This window comes from Dromiciops gliroides, chromosome 5 (genome assembly GCF_019393635.1).
Source record: "Dromiciops gliroides isolate mDroGli1 chromosome 5, mDroGli1.pri, whole genome shotgun sequence".
Lineage (NCBI taxonomy): Eukaryota > Metazoa > Chordata > Mammalia > Microbiotheria > Microbiotheriidae > Dromiciops > Dromiciops gliroides.
Window position 1 is genome coordinate 217,335,212 of NC_057865.1, and position 24,584 is coordinate 217,359,795.

The 24,584-nt window shown below is 39.9% G+C and overlaps 1 protein-coding gene across 3 annotated transcripts in view; it reads left to right on the top strand.

Moving 5' to 3' along the window:
- DIP2B (disco interacting protein 2 homolog B) overlaps positions 1 to 24,584 on the top strand; it is a 195,816-nt gene that overhangs the window by 166,079 nt on the left and 5,153 nt on the right. For 2 of the 3 annotated variants that reach the window (XM_043965902.1, XM_043965904.1), the window contains 8 exons: positions 434 to 564; positions 1,158 to 1,326; positions 2,280 to 2,450; positions 3,378 to 3,439; positions 6,602 to 6,659; positions 14,035 to 14,109; positions 14,841 to 15,018; positions 18,232 to 18,355. In XM_043965902.1, the coding sequence (XP_043821837.1) occupies positions 434 to 564; positions 1,158 to 1,326; positions 2,280 to 2,450; positions 3,378 to 3,439; positions 6,602 to 6,659; positions 14,035 to 14,109; positions 14,841 to 15,018; positions 18,232 to 18,355 (968 nt within the window). The remainder of the gene's footprint in view (positions 1 to 433; positions 565 to 1,157; positions 1,327 to 2,279; positions 2,451 to 3,377; positions 3,440 to 6,601; positions 6,660 to 14,034; positions 14,110 to 14,840; positions 15,019 to 18,231; positions 18,356 to 24,584) is intronic. The other variant, XM_043965903.1, reaches the window with a different exon arrangement.

A 24,584-nucleotide genomic window follows, 5' to 3' on the forward strand; every position in this document is an offset into this window, starting at 1 on the left:
ATTGGCCACTAGGTTTTCAATTTTTGGGTCACAGCAGTGCATAAAATAGCTTGAAGTACTGAAGTCAGTCAAATAATGAGAATATCAACCAATAAGAGGCCATGGTTCCAAGTCTTATAAAATTGAGCTTTTGAAATGAGGATCTATTTCCATTTACGCCATAAATGATCTTCTAGATCATTAAAAAAAAAACCTTTTACATAGTATTGGCAACTAAACTGAGAGATATAGCTTGAGAATCAGAACAATTCTTTGACATCAGGTGAAAAAAATCACATTTCTCATTTTTATGCTTTGAGATGTTTGGAAAAATTTAAAGTCGTGTGCAGCCAGCTGTAAAGGGGCTCCCGCCCCTTTTCAGTATTTTGGCTACACCTGTTATTTCGCCCTTGGAGTCACCATTTTGTCTTTATCTCTGCTTCTGACTTTGCAGATGTCCCACTCTGCTGTAAATGCTCTTTGTAGAGCCATCAAACTCCAGTGCGAGCTGTACTCCTCTCGGCAGATTGCCATCTGCCTTGACCCTTACTGTGGACTTGGCTTTGCACTCTGGTGCCTCTGCAGGTAAAGTGTCAGAAGTGGGTTGTTAAACTGGGTTATGACTTTCCTACCCTTAACTAGTCATCTTAATTTATGGTGATTTTAGTCATATTTTTATGTTCCTGATACTTATTTGCTAAATGCATCATGGATATTGGTTTAGTCTTTATCCCCTTTTTCCACTGAATTTTTTTCATACCAGATAAGATTATAAAAGGGAAATGGCCTGTTATTACCTTCTTCCTCTCTTACCCAGTAATCTCCTTCTTTTTTTTTTTTTTCAGTAATCCCCTTCTTAAAAGTAGTGCCAAGTTGGAGGGTGACACAAATAAATTGGGACATGACCAGAAGATGAGAATGTGCCCCCCTCAAACATGTTCTTGGCACCAGGGAACATGGTCAGATGAAATGATGGTGGGTGGTAGGAAAGCAGCCTCTCTCTTCTTGTCAGAGAGCTGCCTTTTATATGGATAAATGCCATCTCCTTGCAGGTACATCCTCCCTGGAGACATTGGTTCTTGAATGGCTGTAACCCTGGGCCCAATTCTTTTGCATAATGGTTTCTAGGATTCTTCCATAATCTCAAACATGTCTTCTCAATCCTTTCTCTGTTGCAGTGTATATTCAGGTCACCAATCTGTTTTAATTCCTCCCATGGAGCTAGAAAACAACCTTTTCCTTTGGCTTTCTACTGTAAATCAGTACAAAATAAGGGACACTTTCTGTTCCTACTCAGTAATGGAGCTGTGTACCAAGGGTCTTGGAAACCAAGTGGAAGTCTTAAAAGTAAGTGATTTTGCAATCTGACATTAAAATGGGTGTAAAAAGTGACCAAGGAGGTGGTCTTATAAAGAATTTAAAGAAACAATGCATTTTTAAAAGGTGGAGGGGAAGTGGGTGATGTCCAAGGTGTGATTTTAATTACAGGGATGGCCCTGAAAAGTTAGCTGTTCACAAAGCACCGCCATGTCTTCCCACTTTTCTGGCAACTCCATTAAGCAGATTCTTGGTGAGCTTTGAGGCAGCTGTTTCTCAGCTCACCGTTTTGTGAGGAAAAATAATAACAGTTGGGAGACTCAGTGGAAAGTTGGGTAGAAGTGACACCTTATATAAAGATGAGAAGTGTGGCTGTGAATGAGATTTGAGATCTTAGATGCAAGAAGCAAAGGCAACACCTTCACTATCTCAATAAATTGTTTTTTGTGTTTTCAAATAGTGTGTCTAATTGATAGGGGGAATCATCAAGAAGCAACCATGGTATACAGACAAAGAAAAGAGCATCAGAAAAACATTTAAAGTGGGGGAGGAGTTTGAAATGTCAACTTTCAGACTTATGTTACCATGATTTTCTTTTTCATCACCAAGATAATATTGTCTTAAGAACAGGAATAGGAGACTGAATACCGTACTCAAGGGCTCTACAGTTGTTTGGTGGTTTGTTATTTTGTTTTAAAGAAACTCTTTTTCCCTTTGTAAGAGAGGGACAAAAAAGGAGAACAAGATATTTAACAACCAAGAAACAGGAGATTTGAAGCTTAAAATGAAGAAAAATACACCATCATTATATCAGCTAGAGGACAGTGACTCTAAACACTATTCATTGGGTATTTTCTATTCCCAAAGCTCTTGCATTTCCTCCAAATGTTTATAGTGAGCGATTGGAGCTGTTTAGTTTTGTGTGGCTAGAGGGAAAGGCATAGCTAATGTTTCTATGTGTTATTGATCAAACATTTTTACAGGCAAGAGGCATAAATCTGTCCTGTGTCCGGACCTGTGTGGTCGTTGCTGAGGAGCGGCCTCGTGTCACCCTCCAGCATTCCTTCTCCAAGCTTTTCAAAGACATTGGCCTCTCCCCACGGGCTGTCAGTACGACATTTGGATCAAGAGTCAATGTGGCAATCTGTTTACAGGTGATCTTCTAGAAAGTTTTTTCACTTAAAGGCCTAGGTCATTTTGGAACTAGTAAAGGATTTAGTGCTCCTTACTAGTTCAAGAGCATATTTTGGTCCTTCTTGAGCCTTATTTCCTTCTATTCCTCTTTTTTGTATCCTTAACTCTGTACCATCAAGAGGATTTTTTAGAAAGGGTACCAGCCTTTCTGCAGATACATACTAACTTTGCCCCTTTACTTGTGAACCTGGAGTTAGAACAGAAGAGAAGTAGCTAGAATTGAGGCTGATTTCAAACAGTTTCATAGAATAAAGAGTGATTCAGAGAATTTAAGAGGATACTGTTCTTTAATCTTTTAATTAGTTTTATAGATATTTCCCAGATCTTTTTACTCATCTATGCAGGAATCCTCAAAAGGTGAAATTATCTTCTGTGGATTTGTAATGTTGGAACATGACCAGTGATTCAGTATGATTTACATTAACAGCTTCATGGTCTTCTTTTTTCATCATCCTGGGACCATATTGGCTAGTATAGTAGATAACCTGTCCCCTGGCCCCCCATAATTCTGAGCTCAAGGCAGAGATACTTAACCTACTTCCTAGTAAACCTTCAAAATTGCTGTAACATCTTGAAATAAAAGAGAAGGCAGAGTTCAAGGGTCTTACCCCATTGCAGTAAGACACTTGTTTACACAGCTTTATAACCTTAGATAATGAACACTAGTATGAAATGTGGATCTTCCATTTCTACTTATAACTTTTCACCATGTTGCAGAGAAATAGGAAGAAGATGGATAATTTTCAAAGTGAGGTTTATGTTCTTTATTTAAATGGTTGATATCTAGGTGGGGTTTTTTTTTACTTTAAAATGGTGAAATGGAAAAAATACAAATTGATTTCTATTTTCTAAATAAGTAATATATTTGATTTTTTTCTCGTCTTTAGGGAACCTCAGGGCCTGATCCAACTACTGTGTATGTAGATCTAAAATCGTTAAGACATGACAGGTATAGTAGTTTCACATTTTATTATAAAGGCTTCCCTTTGAGAGTTGAAAGGTACCAGCTAAAGGCACTTGGAAAGAGCCAACATTTTTTACTTATGAAAGGAAGAAAGGGGTTTTATACCTTACTGAGTAAAGGATGGCATGCCTTACTTTTTTTTTTTTTTTTTTGCTGGGTAATTGGGGTTAAGTGACTTGCCCAGGGTCACACAGCTAGTAAGTGTCAAGTGTCTGAGGTCGGATTTGAACTCAGTTCCTCCTGACTCCAGGGCCGGTGCTCTATCCACTGTGCCACCTAGCTTCCCCATGCCTTACTTTTTATTAACACTTGATGGTTTTACATTTGGCAACAGACATTTTTTATACAGTGTTGATGAGCTGTATTTCTGAATCAGAGAAATCTTCACAAGATTTAGAGTTTGGAAGATACTTTAAAGGCCATTTTACAGATGAGGAGCCTGAGGCCTCAAGAAGTAAAATACCAGGGGGCAGCTAGGTGGCACAGTGGATAGAGCACCGGCCCTGGAGTCAGGAGTACCTGAGTTCAAATCTGGCCTCAGACACTTAACACTAGCTGTGTGACCCTGGGCAAGTCACTTAACCCCAATTGCCTCACTTAAATTAAAGAAGAAAAAAAAAAAGAAGTAAAATACCGGGGCGGCTAGGTGGTCCAGTGGATAGAGCGCGGACCCTGGAGTCAGGAGTACCTGGGTTCGAATCCGGCCTCAGACACTTGATACTTACTGGCTGTGTGACCCTGGGCAAGTCACTTAACCCCCATTGCCCCGCAAAAAAAAAAGAAGAAGAAGAAGAAGAAGAAGTAAAATACCAGCCCAGAGTCACATAGGTGACAGCTGCTGAATGGCAGCATCAGAATCCATTCCCACTTTGTGCATTAGATTGTACTGGACACTGAGAAGGAATTCATCTAAAACAGGAAACGGTTCCTTTGGTTTGAGAGCTTACATTCCAGAAATAGACGACCTAATGAACAAATGGAAAAGCACCAGACTAGGGAGTCCAAAGACCTGGATGGGGTCTTGGCTCTGTGACCATAGGCAAGTCATGAAATCTCATTAAGCCTTGGATTCTTCACCTCTGAGGTACTTTCCTACTCTCAAAGTCTAGAATTCTATAAAACTGGAGATAATTCATCAAATATTAATTAGGTTCTTACTATGTTTAAAGTACTGGGCTTGGTCTTGGAGATGACATCAGCCTTCTTCACACAGAGCTTAGAGTCTAGTGGAGGAGGGACACATCTATAAATAACTAGAAGGGAAAATGAGTTCAGTGCAGTAAGAAAGGTCCAGTCAAAACGGGGCAGCTAGATGGCGCAGTGGATAGAGCACCGGCCCTGGAGTCAGGAGTACCTGAGATCAAATCTGGCCTCAGACACTTAACACTTACTAGCTGTGTGACCCTGGGCAAGTCACTTAACCCCCATTGCCTCACTAAAAAAAAAAAAAAAACTTTAAAAAAAAAAAAAAGAAAGGTCCAGTCAAGATGCAGTGAGAAATTGAGGGGTGGTCTGAGTAGGTATTTGAAGGAAGGAGGGACATTAGTCTTTAGAGCTCTGGGAAAGATGTTGGGGAGAAAAGGATCTGAGGAGTGGGAGAGAGGGAGGGCAGCATAAACACAGGCCACAGACACAGCACAGGGAGAGGATAAGGATGGAGAGTAGTACAGTTCAGCTGAAGGATATGTTGCATGAGACAAGGTTGTTCAGCTGAGTTGGAGCCAGGATATAGATGTCCTTGGCTGCTAGGATTTGGAGTTAACACTTGATCAGTAGGCAGTGAGCTACTGAAAGTTTCTGAGGAGAGGAATGAGATCATATTAGTCCTACATTAGGAAGGTTGATTCCGACAGTAGCTGGAGGATGGTTTAGATATCCATTAGGGAGCCATCTCAGTAGTCCCAGAAGAGCTAAGAGCCTGAATCAGTGTGGCTACTGTGGCAGTAGAGAAGATAGCAACATGCAAGATGTTCCAGAGGTCCAAATTAAAGACCTTGCCACCTAACTGAATACCTGAAGTGAAGGAGAGCTTAGAAGAGGAAGGGAATGAGTATTTATAAATCACCTACTATGGGCCAGGCATTATGATCCTCACAACAACCCTGGGAGGTAGGTGCTGTTATGCCCATTTTATAGGTGAGAAAATTGAAGCACACAACAGTTAAGCAACTTGCTCAAGGTCACAGAACTAGTAAGTATCTGAGCCTAAATTTGAACTCAGGTTTTCCTGACTCCAGATCCAGCACTTTCTGCACTTCACCACCTGCCTGCCTAAGGAATAAATTTTGAAAAAGTATAGATGTAGAATTGGGATTTTGAAACATAAGATTTGTTCTGAGCCTAAGGAATTGAGTATTCTCCATTGGTTTCGAGGGAGAATTTAGTTGTAATTTCTTCTAAATGCCCTGGGACCCCATTCAGAAGTCCCACTACCTTTATAGGTGTTCATGAAATCTCTTTAGCTTATTGCTACAAAATAGTTAAGCTACTGCTAGATTTCAGAAGCCTCTAGACTTTCTCTAGTATCTAAGTCTTTCCTAAAAAAACTTGAGAACTTCTCTAACATTTGATAGGCTTCACTGAATACTGAAAGTCACCCTCTTATTTCTTCTGTGGCATATATGCTATTTTGTAGGAAACCACATGACCAAGCCTAGAATAAATGCCAGTATTTAAAAGATGCCACATTATAAGCAAGTAAAAATTGTATTAAGTAATAAAAAGCCAAGGGAAAAAACCTAGAAGACTTGAGGTTACACTAACTGCAGTTATATGGGGAAAAGTGAATGAAAAGGAAAAGTAAGACTCTTGATAGGAATTTAGAAGGGGGAATGAAAAAAGTGTTATAATACTTTATATATTGAAATTAATTAAATTAAATGTAAATAGTTATTAAGCCAGACAAAAACTAATAAATAGAAAGAAGTATCTCTGGCCTAGTCCTGCCTCTTTAGTGGCAGCAGGTATCTTAAAATTGTAATTTTGATTAGATGAAGCAAGCTAGTAGTTTTGTAACCTGAAGATGTTTTGAATTTCTTTTTTTCAAGGTATATATAAATATATATGTGTGTATACGTGTTATCTTTATATATCTACACAGAGAGAGAGAGAGAACATCTTCCTGACAGTGTGTTGTTTTTTTCATAGGGTTCGTCTTGTAGAAAGGGGAGCTCCCCAGAGTCTACTTCTCTCAGAATCTGGAAAGGTAATTTCGTAGTTACCTTTAGGTACTTTAAATAATTCTCATCATACAACCCATTCATTTCTCTGCACCAGTGGCAACAGGATGGTAATTAATTGATATCCAAAAATTAATCCCTGGGCAGCTAAGTGGCACAATGGATAAAGCACTAGCCCTGGATTCAGGAGGACCTGAGTTCAAAGCCAACCTCAGACACTTGACACCTACTAGCTGTGTGACCCTGGGCAAGTCACTTAACCTTCATTGCCCCCCCAAAAACAAACAAAAATTAATCCCCAAGGCTTACCTTTGCCAGTAGCTTGAAATTCTTCCAGGAGCTGCTTTTTGCTAGAGTTGCAAACAAGAAGCAACATTAGCCAGTTTGGACTTGTTTTTCCCCTGACTTTATCCTACTGTCTTGTAAAGAAGCTAATGAACAGGAAATGGTTGCATACACAAGAAAGGTATAATGTGAACTCTTGAATCAAATAAGCTTTTGGTTTTTTTCCTCCCTTCATCACCTAATCACAGAATTTCAGAGTTGAAATGGGCGTCAACTACCATCTCAACCAGCTCATATCTGAAAAGAATCCCCACTTTGACATAGCTTACAAGGGGTTGCCTGGTGTCAGCTTGAAGACCCTCCAAGTTTTGGAAGCACTGGTGGTTAGGAAGTTTTTCCTTGTGTCAAGCCAGCGTGACCTATTTGCAGAATAAATCTAATCTCTCTTCCACATTTCAGCCCTGTGAATATTTGAAAATAACTATCATAACCTCCTCAGTTTTCTCTTCTCCAGGGTAACCCATCTGTAGTTCTTTTTAGTTGATCTTCATATGACTTGGAAATATTTTCCTGGTAGTTTCACAAAGTAATGAGGTAAATGACTAAAAGATATAAGAACCTCTCACAAAATGTATTTATTTGTTAATTAATGACCGTCTCTTTGTGTTAAACCGTCACACTTAGCGTGTGTTCCCTGTAGCCTCAGCACAGTTCTACAGTTCTTCTTCTGTTCGGTCAGTAGTCAGTAAACATTGGTTGAGTGCCTGCTATGTGCCAGGCACTGTGCTAAGCACTCACTTCAGTCAATCTCTGGAAGATCCAAGCAGAGAAGTAAGGATTACCTAATTATTAAATTGGCAGATGGTTAAAATGAAGTAGAACCTGCCTCCTGAAGCCCCTTGTGACCCCTAGCACAACCTCTTTGCAATGCTTGTCTGAAAAGAAATGCCATTTTGAAAGCATTATACATGAGGCCTGCTGGGAGGACTCTTTAGAGGGATTGGCTTTCCGATGAAGAAAATTTCCTAAACTTTGCTCTAAAAGATAGGATAGGTATGGGCATGGGATCTCTGGTTTCATTGATACAGGGAACTCTCTCAGGTGAGAAAACTCCTTCTATTGATGTAGCTCATTGCCTTCTTTGCAGTTTGATAGTTGGAGAGTGACAGAGCACAGAAAGATTGAATGGCTGGCTCGTGTCCACAAGGACGTTACCAGTCAGAGGCGGTACTTGAAGCCAGGTGTTCCTGGCTTTGGGGACTATTTTCTAGCTGCTACACCACACTATCTGCTCTAAAAAATAAGAATAAAATTTTAAATTACTTTTGACCAATTAGAACATAGTCCAACCAAAGCAAAATGAAATTCAGTAGGAGTAAGTATGGAGTGATATACCTGCGGACAACAAAACAACAGGACTAATTGGGGGGGAAACTTGTATCTTGTATTTAGATGTAGTGGGACTCATTCTGGAGGATCTGGATTGCCAGAATGAGGAGTTTGGACTTGATTCAGCAGGGAATAGGAGTTGTGAGTTTTTGAGTAGGACTGACATAATGAAAGAAATACATTAGGAAGATTAGTCTGGCTGCACTGGGCAGGGTAGAATGGCAGAGGAGAAGGTTGGGGGCGCAAAAAGAATCAAATGATAGTTCTGAGTCTCACCTAGACATCGAAAAAGAAGAGGAGGTGTAATTTAGTGACTGAATATGAAAGGTGAAGGCATTTTTTTTCCACCTGGCACAGAGCTGTTGTCTCCTGAACCTCCCTTGCACCTAGTCACTCTCCCTCCTTTCTTCAGAGTTAAGTACCTGGCTCAACATCTATTCTTCTTCTCCCCCAATGCCTGCCCTTATACTGCCGCTATACATTTATGTTAATGCTCCTTCAGATACTCCAACAATTTGCTTCCTCAGATCTCCTGAGCTACACCTCCACTCTGCCTCTGCCTTGTACAGGAACAGCCAACCCTAAACCTCATCATTACCCACAAGTCTTTCATTTCCATAATCATAAAACTCTGACACTCCTTTATCTGAAATAACCTTCTGTCCTTCCATCTCTCCGTATGTCTCACTCCTGCTAACCCTAAATTCTTGGCTTTCATTGTGACTTCTAATTCCCCTCTACCCCTCAGTACTTTCTCAGGTCACTACCCCTGCTTTGACTCCACTTTCCTCCCTCCCATCTTTGACCCTTATGATGTTTAAAATGTAAATGTGTGGTCGCCTTGAATTAGAAGCTTTAACACCAGTCTTTGGGCATTAAGCATTTATTAAAGCATACCAGGTATTCACATGCAGTTCAGAAAGTTAAGAAAAGGCCTATCTAGCCTAGAGTTCCAGCCTGGTCGGGCTCTTCCTCAGGTCCTCTGCCATGAGCCTGCTTCAATCAAGCACACCCCCAAACTGAGTGTGGAAGCTTTTTATAGGTTTGGAGCAGAGGCGGCCCTTACACACTGCTTCAAGCTGATTGGTAGTTGTCATCCAAATCCATTGGTTCCCTGGACTTGAAGGCGGTCTCCAGTTAAGTTCAGAGTCCTTAGCTTCTGAGAACAATACCTCTTTAAGGGCCAGCCAGGTGTGGTTACAGTCTAATTAACTTGAAGTAGGCTAATCATCAGTCAATCACTCTCACTTAATTCAATCATTTTAGATTAATGTCCAGGTGGGCCTTTGAGTATCTGCCAAATCCCATTATTTTCTCACACCCTCTAGGTAGCTAGTTTATCTCCACACTGTCTCCTGTTCTTGAATCCCTTGCCAAACCCTGACCCTAGATTATGTCCACCATCCAAGTTCTTTGCTGTTATTTCTATGCTGCTGAACCAGACTGACTAGATATTCCACAAATTCGTGATCTAGTTTAAACTGGGCACTCACTGCAGAAAGGCAGTCCATTTACTCAGGCCTAAATGATTCCCTACTCAGCTCCATAGAGGGACTGTTTTCCTAGACTTTTCTTCCAAATGATACACCATGGGGGCACCTAGGTGGTGCAGTGGATATAGCACTGGCCCTGGATTCAGGAGTACCTGAGTTCAAAGCTGGCCTCAGACACTTGACACTTACTAGCTGTGTGACCCTGGGCAAGTCACTTAACCCCCATTGCCCTGCAAAAAAAAACAAAAACAAAAACAAAACCAAATGATACACCATGATTTTCTCTTCTCAGCCTTTCTTCCTCTCAAAATCCCTAAACGTTATTCCTCCTTCTCTTTTCCTCTACTCTCTGGTCATGAGACCAGAAACTCTTAACAGGAACAACCCCTCTTCGTGTACCCATGATTTTTTAAATTAATAAAGTATTTTATTTTTTTCCCCGTTACATGTAAAGATAGTTCTCAACTTTTGTTTATACAGGCTTTCCAATTTCAGATTTTTCTCCCTCCCTCCCCCCTCCCCTAGACAGCAGGTAATCTGATATAGGTTATATATATATATATATATATACATAATAACATTAATCCTATTTCTGCATTAGTCATGTTATAAGAGAAAAAAATCAGAGCAATGATGGAAAACCTCAAAATAGAAAAAAAACAACAGCATCAAAAACAAAAGAAATAGTATGGTTCATTCAGCATCTATACTCCACAGTTCTTTTTTTTTTCCCCCCTGGATTTGGAGATCCTCTTCTATCATGAGTTCCCTGGAACTCTTCTGTACCACTGCATTGGTGAGAAGAATATAGTCCATCACAGTAGATCAACACTCAATGTTGATGATACTGTGTACAATGTTCTTCTGGTTCTGCTCATCTCACTCATCATCAGCCCACGCAAGACCCTCCAGGTTTCTCTGAACTCCTTCTGCTCATCGTTTCTTACAGCACAATAGTATTCCATTGCATTCATATACCACAACTTGTCCAGCCATTCCCCAATTGATGGGCATCCCCTCAACTTCCAATTCCTTGCCACCACATAAAGAGCAGCTATAAATATTTTTGTACATGTGGGTCCCTTTCCCCTTTCCATCATTCCCATTCTTTGGGAAAAAGACCCAAAAGTGGTATTGCTGGGTCAAAGAGTATGGACAGCTTTATCGCCCTTTGGGCATAATTCCAAATTGCTCTCCAGAATGGTTGGATCAGTTCACAGATCCACCAACAATGCATTAGTGTTCCAATTTTCCCACAGCTTCTCCAACATTTATTATTTTCCTTTTTTGTCATTTTAGCCAATCTGATAGGTGTCAGGTGTTATACCCATGATTTCATCCTTTCCTGTCTTGTTCAGGAGGTTGCCCACAGGGTAATCCCCACCATCTCTCTAATTTTCATTCACTCCCTATGTACTGATTCCTGCTGCCTTCAAATATGCCCAAGTCTTCCTCATCCTTTAAAAAAAACTTTACTAGATCATTTCCTTTATCAGCCAAACTCCTAGAAAAAGCTTTCTGCTCTCAGTACCTCCTTCATCTGTTCACTTACTTTTCAACCCTTTGCATTCTGGCTTCTGAACTCAATTTAAACTGTTCTCTCCAATGTTAACACTAATCTTTCACTGCCAAATCTATTGGTCTTTTTTTCCAGTCCTTATTCTTTTTGTCCTGTCTAGTGTTTGACACACTACTGAACACCATCTCCTCTTAGCAGTTCTCTCTTCTCTGTGATTTTTATGACATTACTCTTTTCCTGGTTCTACCTTTCTAATCACCCCTTCTGAGTCTTCTCTTCAGCCATCATCCATATCACATCTTCTAACTCTCACTATAACCCTGAAGTTCCTCCTCGAAACTGCTTCCCTTGTCCCTTAAATTCATTCTTTCTTGGTGACCTCATCTACTGCCCTGAGTTTATCACATCAAAAGATGTGATAAAGATCACATACGGATCTATATATAGCCCCAGTTTCTTGCCTGAACCTCAGTCCCATATCACCAATGGTATGTTAGACAATTTGGATATTTTCCCAAGTTATTAACTTCAGAATTCTCGTTTTTCATCTCTAAATAAACCTTTGGAGGACAAAACACAGAAGCAAATTTTGTCCTGTATTCTGTGGCCTCTTACATGCAAATGAGTTGACTGCTCACTCAGGACACTAAAACAAATATAATTCGGTAGCTGCCTTCTCAGAACACTTAAACAAATATATGTTCCAGATAAATGAATAGTCAAGGTTTACCCATACACATACACTTAGAGAGAGAGAGGTGTACACACACACACACACACACACACACACACACTCTCTCTCTCTCTCTCTCTCTCTCTCTCTCTCTCTCTCTCTCTCTCTCTCTGTAAATTCCTTGAAAGCAGGTTGTCTTTGAACCCCTCCCCCTGGAACATTGCTGTTGATCATTCATTTTTTCAGGGCAATGGGGGTTAAGTGACTTGCCCAGTGTCACACAGCTAGGAAGTGTAAAGTGTCTGAGGCCGAATTTGAACGCAGGTCCTCCTGAATCCAGGGCTAGTGCTTTATCCACTGTGCCACCTAGCTGCCCCTAATTAAAGATTAGTGTTAATGTTAACATAAATGGGGAAGTTCAGAAAGAGAACCACATAGAAGGGAAATAGGATTTTATTAAAGACTATATCAAGTTCAGGGTATAGCAGAAGGAAGGAGGGGAAAAGGATTATATCTAGAATTCAGAAATTTCCTTCAAGAGCCATTTATTAAGTACCTGCTTGCTACAAAGTTCCATGCTAGGCACTGGAGATAAAAAAGATAGACCCTGCCCCCCAGAAATTTATAGTCTAATGGGAGGGAAAGATGTATGAAAACTGCTATGATATGGTAGAATATGTGGTAAATGCAAAGATATACAAAGTGCTATGAAAAATTTGAGATGGACAGAATAATTTTTGACAGAAAGGGGTACCAGAAAATGCTGCCTGGAAAAGGAACCACCTGATTTGGATCTTGGAGGAAGCCCTCAAGCTAATATCCAGCCTGTAACCAGACAAATAGAATAGATTATCTGTTGAGTGGAGAAAAAGATAAAAAGCAAGGGAGACTGGATCCCTTTGATTATAAGCCCCAGAAGCATGCAGTATTGACTGCTGTCTTTCTACTTCTAACCCTTGAGATCACTTAAGAAAAAGTATTTCCTACCCTAAAAATAACATGAGAGTGGTCTTTGCAGGCATGCTGATATTTATCAGTTCTATGAGTTAGTCGTATTACCCTATGAAGTACCAAAATGCAAGATTGTACTTTTCATTTTAAAAAAAATTGTTCAGTCGTGTCCAACTCTTCATGACTCCATTTAGGGTTTTCTTGGCAAAGACACTGGAGTAGTTTGCCATTTCCTTCTCTTAACTCATTTACATATGAGGAAACTGAGGCAAATAGAGTTAAGTGACTTGCCCAGTGTTACACAGCTAATAAATTTCTGAGACTAGACTTAAACGTAGGAAGATGAACACTTTATCCACTGCACCGCTCAGCTGCCTCATGTCTAACTAAAGTGCCACCTGAAAGTGGTTGGGGTTATCACAGTAAACTTAAAAGCACTATTTTATTTTGTTGCAGTGAAATTAAATGGCATCTTATATTGCTTGAAATAAATGGACTATCTGGGACTTCTACAAGAATTTCATGATAACAGTATTTGTTCTACCGAGGTCTAATCTGTTATTTACTTCATGGGTCCTTGTATAGTGTCTTGTACATAGGAGATACTCAATTAATGGATGATTGAATTCATTATGGGGATACCAATTAGTGGGGTACCATTCCCACAAATTATTACACTTTTCTCCTAAGTATCATGCACTGCTCCAGTCCAAGTCTTAGATGACTGTACACATCTCTACTCCTCCCAATCTTTTCTGGAAAATGTTTACATTTTCCCAGATAAAGTGGAGATATGTTGGAATTAAACTGACCTCCCTGATAGAGGATCATTCACTTCTTCCCCTTTCCAAGGACATCACAGTTCTCCTTTCACAAGGTTTCCCATAGTTACTTCCATAGTTGAGAGGTCCAGAGCAGGTAGTTTGGCTTGGTTCATTGATAGATATTTATGCCTCACCACAGGAATATACACAGCTGCTACTATGACCTCTACACCCACAGGGTCTTCTGTAGTCAATGAATGCCTTTTCATTGATTCAGCTTCTTGAGTAACCTGACAGTGAATCCAATCTTTGTCCACTGTTTATTAGATCCTGCCTGGGGTCAAAGTGGTCATTGTTAATCCAGAGACCAAAGGGCCTGTTGGAGATTCTCATCTTGGAGAGGTATGTATAAATTCATTCTTTGATTTGGAAAGAGAGCCAAGGTATCAGATTCTTTTGGGGTCATGCCCTAGGACCCAATGAAACTATGGTCTGAATTAGTCTCCTGGACTTTCCCTATGCTCAGGTAGCAAACTATTCTAAGGGTACTTTGGTGGATACTGACTTGTTAAGGATCACACCAGTTCTATGAGTTAGTAGTATTACCCTATGAAGTACCAAAATGTAAGATTGCACTTTTCATTAAAAAAAAAAATTGTTGTTCAATCGTTTCAGTCGTGTCCAACTCTTCGTGACTCCATTTAAGGTTTTCTTGGCAAAGACACTGGAGTAGTTTGCCATTTCCTTCTCTTAACTCATTTACATATGAGGAAACTGAGGCAAATAGAGTTAAGTGACTTGCCCAGTGTTACCCAGCTAATAAATTTCTAGGACCCACACCACTGAGTGTTGGTGAATAATGCATGATGGTGAAAACAACAGCATTTCTGCCATTCTATCTTCCTCTAAGGTAGCAGAGCCTCAGTGAGGTAGCCTAGTGGGAAGAGGCCAGGCTGAGCATGGAAAGGCTTGAGTTTGAGTCTTGGCTTTGCTGCTCACTAATTGAAGTTCTGTATGCAAAAAAAAAAAAAAAGTCAGTTGATAGAACTAAGAGGTTTTAGAATCATTGAACTAGTTACGAGGATTGCACAGCCTTTGTGGGAAACCAACTTATATACCTCTCTGCATTACAGGTTTGGGTGAACAGCCCTCACACAGCCAGTGGCTACTACACCATCTATGACAACGAAACTCTCCAAGCTGACCATTTCAACACTCGGCTCAGTTTTGGGGATGCTGCTCAGACACTCTGGGCGAGGACAGGATACCTTGGGTTTGTTCGCCGAACTGAACTTACAGCTGCCACTGGAGGTATGCCCCTGATGAACTATTCTCTTTCTCTTTGCTTAGGTTTCAGTAGTGGAATTAATTTACCTTCCCCTCAGCCTGGAATGCTGTTTTGTTTCTGGAAATTTATTGAAATTTTGTGCAATATGTAAATAAAATGATGTTCATTTACAAATAGCACTGTGCCCTGTAAGAGAGTGTTCAGGAAGCAAGAGGTCATAACCTGAGTCATGATCCCTCATGAAAAAAACAGTAATATTTTTTGAGGATAGGGGCAGGGGTACTTGTGTCAGGGCACAGATACGGCCAAGAGAACCCAATTCCTAAAATAGTTAATTTCCAAACTTCAAGGCAGCTCTTTGAGATTTGAGGGATGTTCTGTGTTCCTGTGGCCATCATGAGGCTGAAATACTCACTAAGAAATGAACTTTTACCTCTTTCTCTTCATGCTGGTTGTGGGAGAGAGAGTGATAATTCAAATCCCTTGCAATTGAAACTTATTTCCATGAAGTTGCCAGTCAATCAGCAAGAATGTCTTAAGCATCATCTGTGTGCCAGGCTTCGATTATGTTGTAACAGGGTCTGGAAATATCAATGACTTACAGTCCCTGCTCTCAAGAAACCCATTGTGGGGGCAGCCAGGTGGCACAGTGGATAAAGCACTAGCCCGGGACTCAGGAGGACCTGAGTTCAAATCCGGCCTCAGACACTTGAGATTTACTAGCTGTGTGACCCTGGGCAAGTCACTTAACCCTCATTGCCTCACAAAAAAAAAAAAAAGAAACCCATTGTGTGGGTTCTGTCTTGTCAGTATCCCCCTATCAAGGAACTTGCCAGACTTGTCAGTTATGTTATAGTGGTGATCGCTTCTGGCTATCAGATGGACCAGAGGGCCACTGAAGTGCCTTCTAACTCTCAAATTCTCTAATTCTGGGTATAGTTGGCAGTTTTCTTACATAATGTGGCATGACATCAGCATCTTATTGCCATCTACCTTGGCCACACTCTAGTCATCTTTTATGCCTTTTACTGCTGTGGACTAAATGCTGGCCCTTCAGTGATTGCCATTAAAAAAGTCAACTTTCAGAACCTTAATGTTGACCACATTACTTACATGCCCTAAACCCTCATGTGGCTCTAATGCCAACCAGGAAAGAGCCATAAGATCATAGATTTAGAGCTGGGAGACACCTTAGGGATTATTTCACCTAATCCTCATATTTTATATAGAATAAAAATAGAGAGCCCAGAAAGGGAGTAATTACCAGTAATTACACAGGGAGTAATTACCAGAGCTCAGATTTGACTGCAAATCCTGTGCTCCTTCTGCTGTACCATGCTGCCTCTAATTGATCCTGAACCTCAGAAGCATTTCCTAAGATGATCCGTCCTCCCTGACTCTTTTAATGATCTTCCCTTGTTCTGTTCACATCTCCCTATTCTTATTGACCCAGCTCCCCAGTTTTTCTTTTATTCTTGTCTCTAGCTTGTACCATCCACTCTTACAATTCAGCTATCCAGCAGACACCATTATTTGACTCCTTGTAACCCACTTCACTAAAATCACAGTTTCAGAGATCAGATCCAAATTTCTATCTGTTCTGCCTGCCTGCCTGAAAAAGAATCCTCTCTAAAGCATTTCCAGAAAGTCAGCCTCCAATAAGAGAGAGCCTCCTTCTTTCACCTACTGCTTCCAGTTCTACCATATGGAGCCAAGCAGAACAGATCTGATCATTCTTCCACATATTAGGCCTTCTGAGACTCAGAGACAGCCCTCCTAGCCCTTCTACCCCTTCCAAGTGTCCTTTTCTCTAGGCTAGACATCCTTAGGTACTTAAATCAGCCCTCAAAAAGCATGTTCTCAAGGCCCTTCTTCACCTGGTTATCTCCTTCACTACTAAACATTCTCCATCACTTCCTGATAAATAGCCCCCAAAACTACAGATCGTTCTCCATCTGATCCATCATTTTTGGATTCTTCTCTCAGCTTAACCTAAGATTGCGTCATCATACTGTTTATTCATTGAGCATATAGTTCAATGAAATGTGCATATCCTTTTTAGACCAATTTGTACAGTCATGCTTCTTCCATCTTATATGGACAGAGTTTATTTTTGAATCTGTTTAAGACTTTACATTTATTCCTATTGAATTTTGCTTAGATTCAGTTCAGTGCTCTAGCTCAGGGCTTCTTAAACTTTTTCCACTTGTGAGCCCTTTTCACCAGAGAAATTTTTATGCGACCCTGGTATAGAGGCATATAAAATAGGCACACATAACCTTTTACTGTTGCCAGATTTTTCACCCCCACATTCATTTACACAACCACAAACCACAGTTTAAGAAGCTTTGCTCTAGCTTTTCAAAATCTTTTTGGATCCTGCCTGGTATCCTATGTGTTAGTTATCCCTCCTAGCATTTACTCATATGCAGAAGTTGCAGACATCCCATTTAGGGCTTGATCCAAATTTTGTTTGTTTGGGGTTTTTTTGGGTTTTTTTGTTTTTTAGTGAGGCAATTGCGGTTAAGTGACTTGCCCAGGGTCACACAGGTAGTAAGTATAAGTGTCTGAGGCCGGATTTGAACTCAGGTACTCCCGATTCCAGGGCCGGTGCTCTATCCACTGCGCTACCTAGCTGCCCCATTGATCCAAATTTTGGGTAGAAATCATAGTTGGAATAATAGATCTAGAGTTGAAAGGGACCTCAGAGTCCTTCATTTTACCAATGTAGAAACTGAGGCTCAAAGATATAAAGTGACTTACCCAAGGTCACACCAGTAGTTAGTATCAAAGATGAGAGTCCTCTGACTATAAAATCAGTATTCTTTGTCCACACTATACTGCCTCCTTTTAAATAGCACAGAGCCAAATACAAATACCTTGGATGCTTTCCTGGAGACCTTCCAAATTGACATTGAACTATTAATTATTTGGGGTCTGACTTTCTTTTTCCCCAAAAAAAAAGGCAAGATATCTGTCATCTCGCAGGATGACAGATATGTTAGATGCAGAAACTTATTGGAAAAATAGCTTCCTTCTCCTAAGCATAGCTTGTACATTGACATAGCCTTTTCTGTACAATACATTGTTGGTAGTGTAGTGGTCTGTGTTATTCAGACCAGAATTCAGGATCATTGTGGACAAGGACCTTATGTAATCTTTTTTCTTAGATCTAGATATCTTAGAGAAGCTTAGGCAGGCTTACTAACGTTTATCTTCTGTTTCTCGTCTTTCAGAACGTCATGATGCATTATATGTAGTAGGAGCCTTGGATGAAACTCTAGAGCTGAGAGGATTACGTTACCACCCAACTGATATAGAGACCTCAGTCTCTCGGACACACCGGAGCATTGCTGAATGGTAAATTTCCCCAAAAAAACAATTATTGTTCTGAACTCCCCAATCCCCACTACCATTTTTTTCCTAGGTGTAACATGTATTTTAATCCAATTAGTTAACGCTTAGTAAGCAAGTACTAATTGCTTATAAACTCTCCAAGTAACAAGAAGAGTAGACTCATAGTACTTTTAGAAAATGCTCAGATCTGGGAGAAACACAACATACATACAAGCTGTACAAATTCAGTTCAGTTGGACAAGGCAGGTAATCTCTTTTATTCCTCCTGGGCTTTCTTAACCACATTCTTCTTTTATCTGTCAACCTTTCTGTCAAAGTAAGATTGCCTTAGGAATCTCTGCCCTGTAGCATTTTACAACCATAAAGCTTACTTTAAAGGGGCCTGTAGTTTGAACTAAGCCTGGGAAAGAGGGATTGTGGTTTGTAGTTAGCACTCACACACCTCCTTCCCCCACACCTCCTTCCCCCGGCCCCCCTCCCCCAATCCTCCAGCAAGGGAAACTCAACCTTAAAAGATTACACTATACAATTTGTATTTGGTCAGTTGTACTTGACTTGTTGGGAGGGGTCAGGAGCTTATTTACTAAAATTGGAAAGAGGAACTGAGCCTTTAAAAAGAATCTTACAATCCTATCATTATTTTATTCCTACATAGATATATTTCTTACTCTAAATTATCTGCTACTAAATAAGTAAGTCTTATCAATCTATCTACTCATTAAATCTGTATGTCAAATAGACTTAAGATAATATCCTGGTTAGTCTGGCTTAGCTGTTACGGCTAGCTTTTCCTAAAGAAGGGAACTTAATTCTACAATCAAACTAAAAATAAATCAAAGTAATCAATACTAACTGATTTAAAGAGTATTCCTTTTCACCCTTTGGTCCTGAAAGTTATGGTGATTACGAGTTCGGTCACAGGGGATCAGATTGACCTACTCCACCCAGGAATAATGGCAAAGTTGATTTTTTTCATGGTTTTAGAACCTTGAGGAAGGAATGAAGTGAATCCTGGTGGCAGGGCTGTCCTGAAAGAGAGTGTGATTCAGGAATAGTCATCATCAGTCATAGAGTATAGCTTAGGAAAGAAGTTTCTCTATGGCAAAAGTTCTTCATCAGGGATTCTTGAACTTTAAAAAAAAAAACCTTCAGTAACTCTATTTTAATATAATTGCTTTCCTTTGTAAGCCTTTGTATCTTTATTTTATGCATTTAAAAATGTCGTTCTGAGTAAGAGGACCATAGGCTTCATCAGACTGCCAAGGAAGACATTTTTTAAAATGGTTAAGGCGGGGGCAGGTAGGTGGTGCAGTGGATAAAGCACCAGCCCTGAATTCAGGAGGACCCGAGTTCAAATCTGGTCTCAGACACTTGACACTTGCTAGCTGTGTGACCCTGGGCAAGTCACTTAATCCTCAGTGCCCTGCCCCCCCCCCCCAAAAAAAAAGGTTAAGAATCCTTGCTCTCATCTCTGATGGGGGCAGCAAGGCATTTGCTTGACAAGGCTACAGAAGAGATAGCTACAGAAAAGACAGTACATCATTGTGGTTGTGGCTGTCCTTTGTGATCTTCATTAAGAAAGCATTGTTTTTTGGGGGTTTTTTGGTGAGGCAATTGGGGTTAAGTGACTTGCCTAGGGTCACACAGCTAGTAAGTGTTAAGTGTCTGAGGATGAATTTGAACTCAGGTCCTCCTGACTTCGGGGCCAGTGCTCTATCCACTGTGCCACCTAGCTGCCCCTAGAAAGCATTGTTTTTTAAGAAAAGAAAGCATTGTTATCTTTTGGGCCTGAGACTTAGAGAAGGTGGCAGTGCCTTGTTCTCTCTCACTCTTCTATCCTAAGTATGTAGTGCTTCTGAACTTTCTGAGCCATGTATTCTCTCTTTACTAATATTTGGTATGCTTTAATAAATGCTTAATGCCCCCCCCCCGAAAAAAGAAAGCATTGTTCACATTTTCTGTCAGGCCAGGGAGTCTTTAATTCCACAGTATCTAGTTCTCTTTTTCTAATTGTCTCTTCACCCAAATTCTGGCTCCCATATTTCCATGTTTTTGTAATAGATTTCCATATGGATATTTACTTTCTTGATCTGACTCCACTGCCCCTTCCATTAGATCTTTTCTTTTGAACTAAATACACTCTCTTCCTACTTCCATTTTTTAAATCATGTGTCAATGTGATATAGTAGATAGGACTCTGGACTTAACAATAGAAGACCTTTGTTAAGTCTTTGCACTGTCATTGACCACAGCTGTGACCTTGACCCACTTATTTAACCTTGGCCTTACTTTTCCATAAATGTAAAACTAGGATAAAAATAGATTATAGATTTCACAGTCTTATTTTGAGCATCATATGTATGCAAAGGACTTTGTAATCCTTAAAATACTATGTAAATGTAAAGTATTATTATGTGTTGCACCCCAGTAAGTCTGTTGATACATATGGGCTTATATTTATCTCTTTTGTTGAAATTTAGAAGTCAGTGTTTCTTGTTCATACTATGTGAATTTATATGTAGATTTCTGAGTTTGTAAGTATAGGATACAACCTTTTCCTCTATTTTTTCCCCTAAGAATTACTGGCTACATCTTCCACAGGTGTTCTTTTTTTCTGTATCATTTCTGTTGCTCTCTATAGTATGTGAGTTTATTGTTTTTGTGAACATTTTTCTCCTCTCCAACCTCTAAATTTCATTTTCAAGCCCTTGTGATCAGATCATTAGGTCTATTTTCCCCAGCCCTTGTAAGTTGCATACTTTCTCAGGAAGCTGAGATTCTGGCATTATAAATCTTGGTTTAGAAAACCAGATTCCATTTTTCTGTTCTATTTATTCAACCAGCAAAATTTTCACTTCCTATCTTTTCCTTTCTCTTTCAAAGTCATAGCAATCAACTAAAAAAACAACATAAAACTACGACCTGTGTGTTCTGAGTTCCTTTTTTTCCTACATGGGATTTCATAGTTGTTAGAGATACAATCCATGCTTCTGTTGGCTACATTATTCATTCCCATGTTACTCATAAATATATAGCTTTTGGTACTTTGGTTAGTAAAAAGAATTTATTAATTACCTACTATTAACCACTGCTAGGGAAAAGATATGGGGTGAAAATATGTATTATACAAAAAAATGTATATACTAGTAAATACAAGATAGTTAGAGAAAGGAAAAGCACCAATAGTTGACAGGATCAGGAAAAAACTTCAAGTAGAAGCACTCAAGCTACATATTAAAGAAAATAAGAAACTCTCTAAGGTAGAGGTGAGAAGGGAGTTTATTCCAGACATGAATAATTATCAGAGGCATGGAGATGCTCTATGTGAGAAAGAGAGATGGTCAAGATGGCTGGACTCTAGTATGTAGAAAGAGAAATAACAAAAGACTAGAAAGGTTAATTGGGTTGGGAAGGTTTGACTTTAAAAATCAAGTATAGCTGTGTGACCCTGGGCAAGTCACTAAACCCCAATTGCCTCACTAAAAAAAAAAAAAAATCAAGTAGAGGGGGCAGCTTGGTGGTACAGTGGATAAAGCACTAACCCTGCATTCAAATCTGGCCTCAGACACTTGACACTAGCTGTGTGACCCTGGACAAGTCACTTAGCCCTCATTTCCCTTCCAAAAATAAATAAATAAATGGAAATCAAGTAGAAAGATGCTATTTTATCCTATAGGCAACAGGGGATCACTGACTAAAATAAGAGTGACATGAACATATACGCATACATATTACATTTTATATATATATTATATCTCAGGAAGAGGAGGCCCAAAACAGAGCCTTGGGCAACAGGGTGTGATATGGATGATTCAAATGTCTAGGAGAAAAAAGAACCAAGAGAAGATATTATCACAAAAACACGAAAGAGAATATCTAGGAGGAAAAGGTGGTCATTGGTTTCATATGCTAAAATGAGGAGTGAGAAAATGACCATCAGATTTGGAATGAAGAGATCATTGGTAATTTCAGGAAAAGCAGTTTCAGTTGAGTTATCTGGTCAGAAACCAGATTGCAAAGTATTCAAAAGTGAGTGAAGGGGCAGCTAGGTGGCGAAGTGGATAGAGCACCGGCCCTGGAGTCAGGAGTACCTGAGTTCAAATCCGGCCTCAGACACTTAACACTTACCAGCTGTGTGACCCTGGGCAGGTCACTTAACCCCAATTGCCTCACTAAAAAAAAAAACAAAAAACAAAAGTGAGTGAAAGGAGAGGGAGTGGAGGCAACAAGTGTAGATAGCTTTTTCTAAGAATTTGGCTGAGAAAAGGAAGAAAGAAGATTATCATTTGAGGGTATGGTGAGGTCTAATCAAAGTTTTTAAGGATGGAAGAAAGTTTAAAAGCAGTAAGGAAAGGAGTAGTGGATGGTGGTAGATTGATAATTAGAGAGAGATAATTAAGGGGAAATTCTTTTGGAAAAGAAGAAATAGGATGAGATGAAGTGATGACACGTGGTGAAAGTGTTGACTTTTGACAGGAAGAAAGAAGACTCACATCCATATAAGAATTTGCTAGAATAAAGGAGATGGTTGTGTGGTGATTTCAAGGGGTTTTGAGATAAAGAGGTTGAGAGAGCTTATGGTGAGTGGCTTCAGTATTTTTAATAAAGGAACAAAGTCCTTAGTAGTTGAAAGGATAGAAGGCAACAGTGGAAGGGATGGGAGGCTTAAAGAGAGAAGACAAAAATTCTGAAGTAAAGGCTATGTTGACTGAGTTTGAGTAGATATACCTCCAGAACAATTTCCTGACAGATCAGTTAGATCCTATTTATTTCTTCTAGAATGTACATGGTGGGGATTACATATATGCGTATATGTATTTTATGTGTGCCTTCTCCTGGTCTTCTGTTCTAACGTCTCTCTCTACTGTAGTCTGTCTTCCAAAAAGCTGCCAAGTGATTTTCTAAATGCATAATTCTGACCATGCCACTCTCTACTCAGTAAACTTCAGGGGTGCACTCTTACTTCATAGATAGAACATACACCATCCTTTGGTCTCACAAATTGGCCCAGGCCTACCTTTCTAGTCTTATTATACAACCCTTTTCCTCTCTATAGTCCAAAAAGACTGGCCTTCTTACCATGCCTTCAACAGAGTACTTCGTCTCAGTGCTTTTGAATTGGTTGCCCCCCACACCTAGAATGCATTCCTTTCTTCCTTCCACCTCTTCAAGTCCCTAGTTTCCTTTAAGTCTCAGCTAGGCACCACCTTCCACATAAGTTCTTTCCTGATCCCTCTCGATGCTACCACCTTTCCGTCAAAATTATTTTGTATCCACCCCTATAGAAAGAACTGATAAAAAGAACACTTGTGGGTTGTACATATATAACCTGATTTCGATCTCGTGGAGGAGGGAGGAAAGGGAGGGAGGGAGGGAGAAAAATTTAGAACTCTAAATCTTATGAAAATGAATGTAAATGGAAAGTAAAATAAATGTTTGTTGGGGAAAAAAAGAGGAATTCCTAAGGACCCTTACCCCAAACCCCCTACCCTAATTTCCCCACAACACAGACAAAAACAAAACTTCAGATAAAAGAACTAACAAAAAAAAATTATGCATCAATCTGTATTCAGAGACCATCAGTTCTCTCTCTGTAGATGGACTGCATTTTTCATAAGTTATTCAGAGTTGCCTTGGATCATTGCATTGCTGAAAATAACCAAGTCATTCACAGCAGATCATCTTACAGTATTGCTGTTATTTTGTATATGGTACATTTCACATTGTATCAGCTCATGTAGGTCTTTCCAGGTTTTTCTGATAACATCTTGCTCATCATAAAAGATAGTATTTTAGCTGGGTGCTTGAGCTGGATATAGAAGCTGTACAACCAGGCAGCCAGTGGACTTATGAGGTCATGACATCCAGGGGAGATCAGGGCAGAAAAGGCTCTGTGGGAGCCCATCATAAAACATCCGAGGTCCTGGTGTGAGTTGCTCCTGCACACACATGCCTGGCCACAATGTCCCCTATGTGTGTCTGCTCCTCTCCCTCATAGTGCATGTTTATGGAACAGTGTACCTTAGGTTTACAGGTGAAATATTTTATTGATAGTTTAATTAATTTGCCATTCTTGGCTTTGACCTAATTGTATCTTTTGATTAACTATTAAAAGTAAATTCACAGGGCAGCTAAGTGGTGCAGTGGATAGAGTACCCACCCTGGATTCAGGAGGACCTGAGTTCAGATCTGGCCTCAGACACTTGACACTTACTAGCTGTGTGACCCTGGG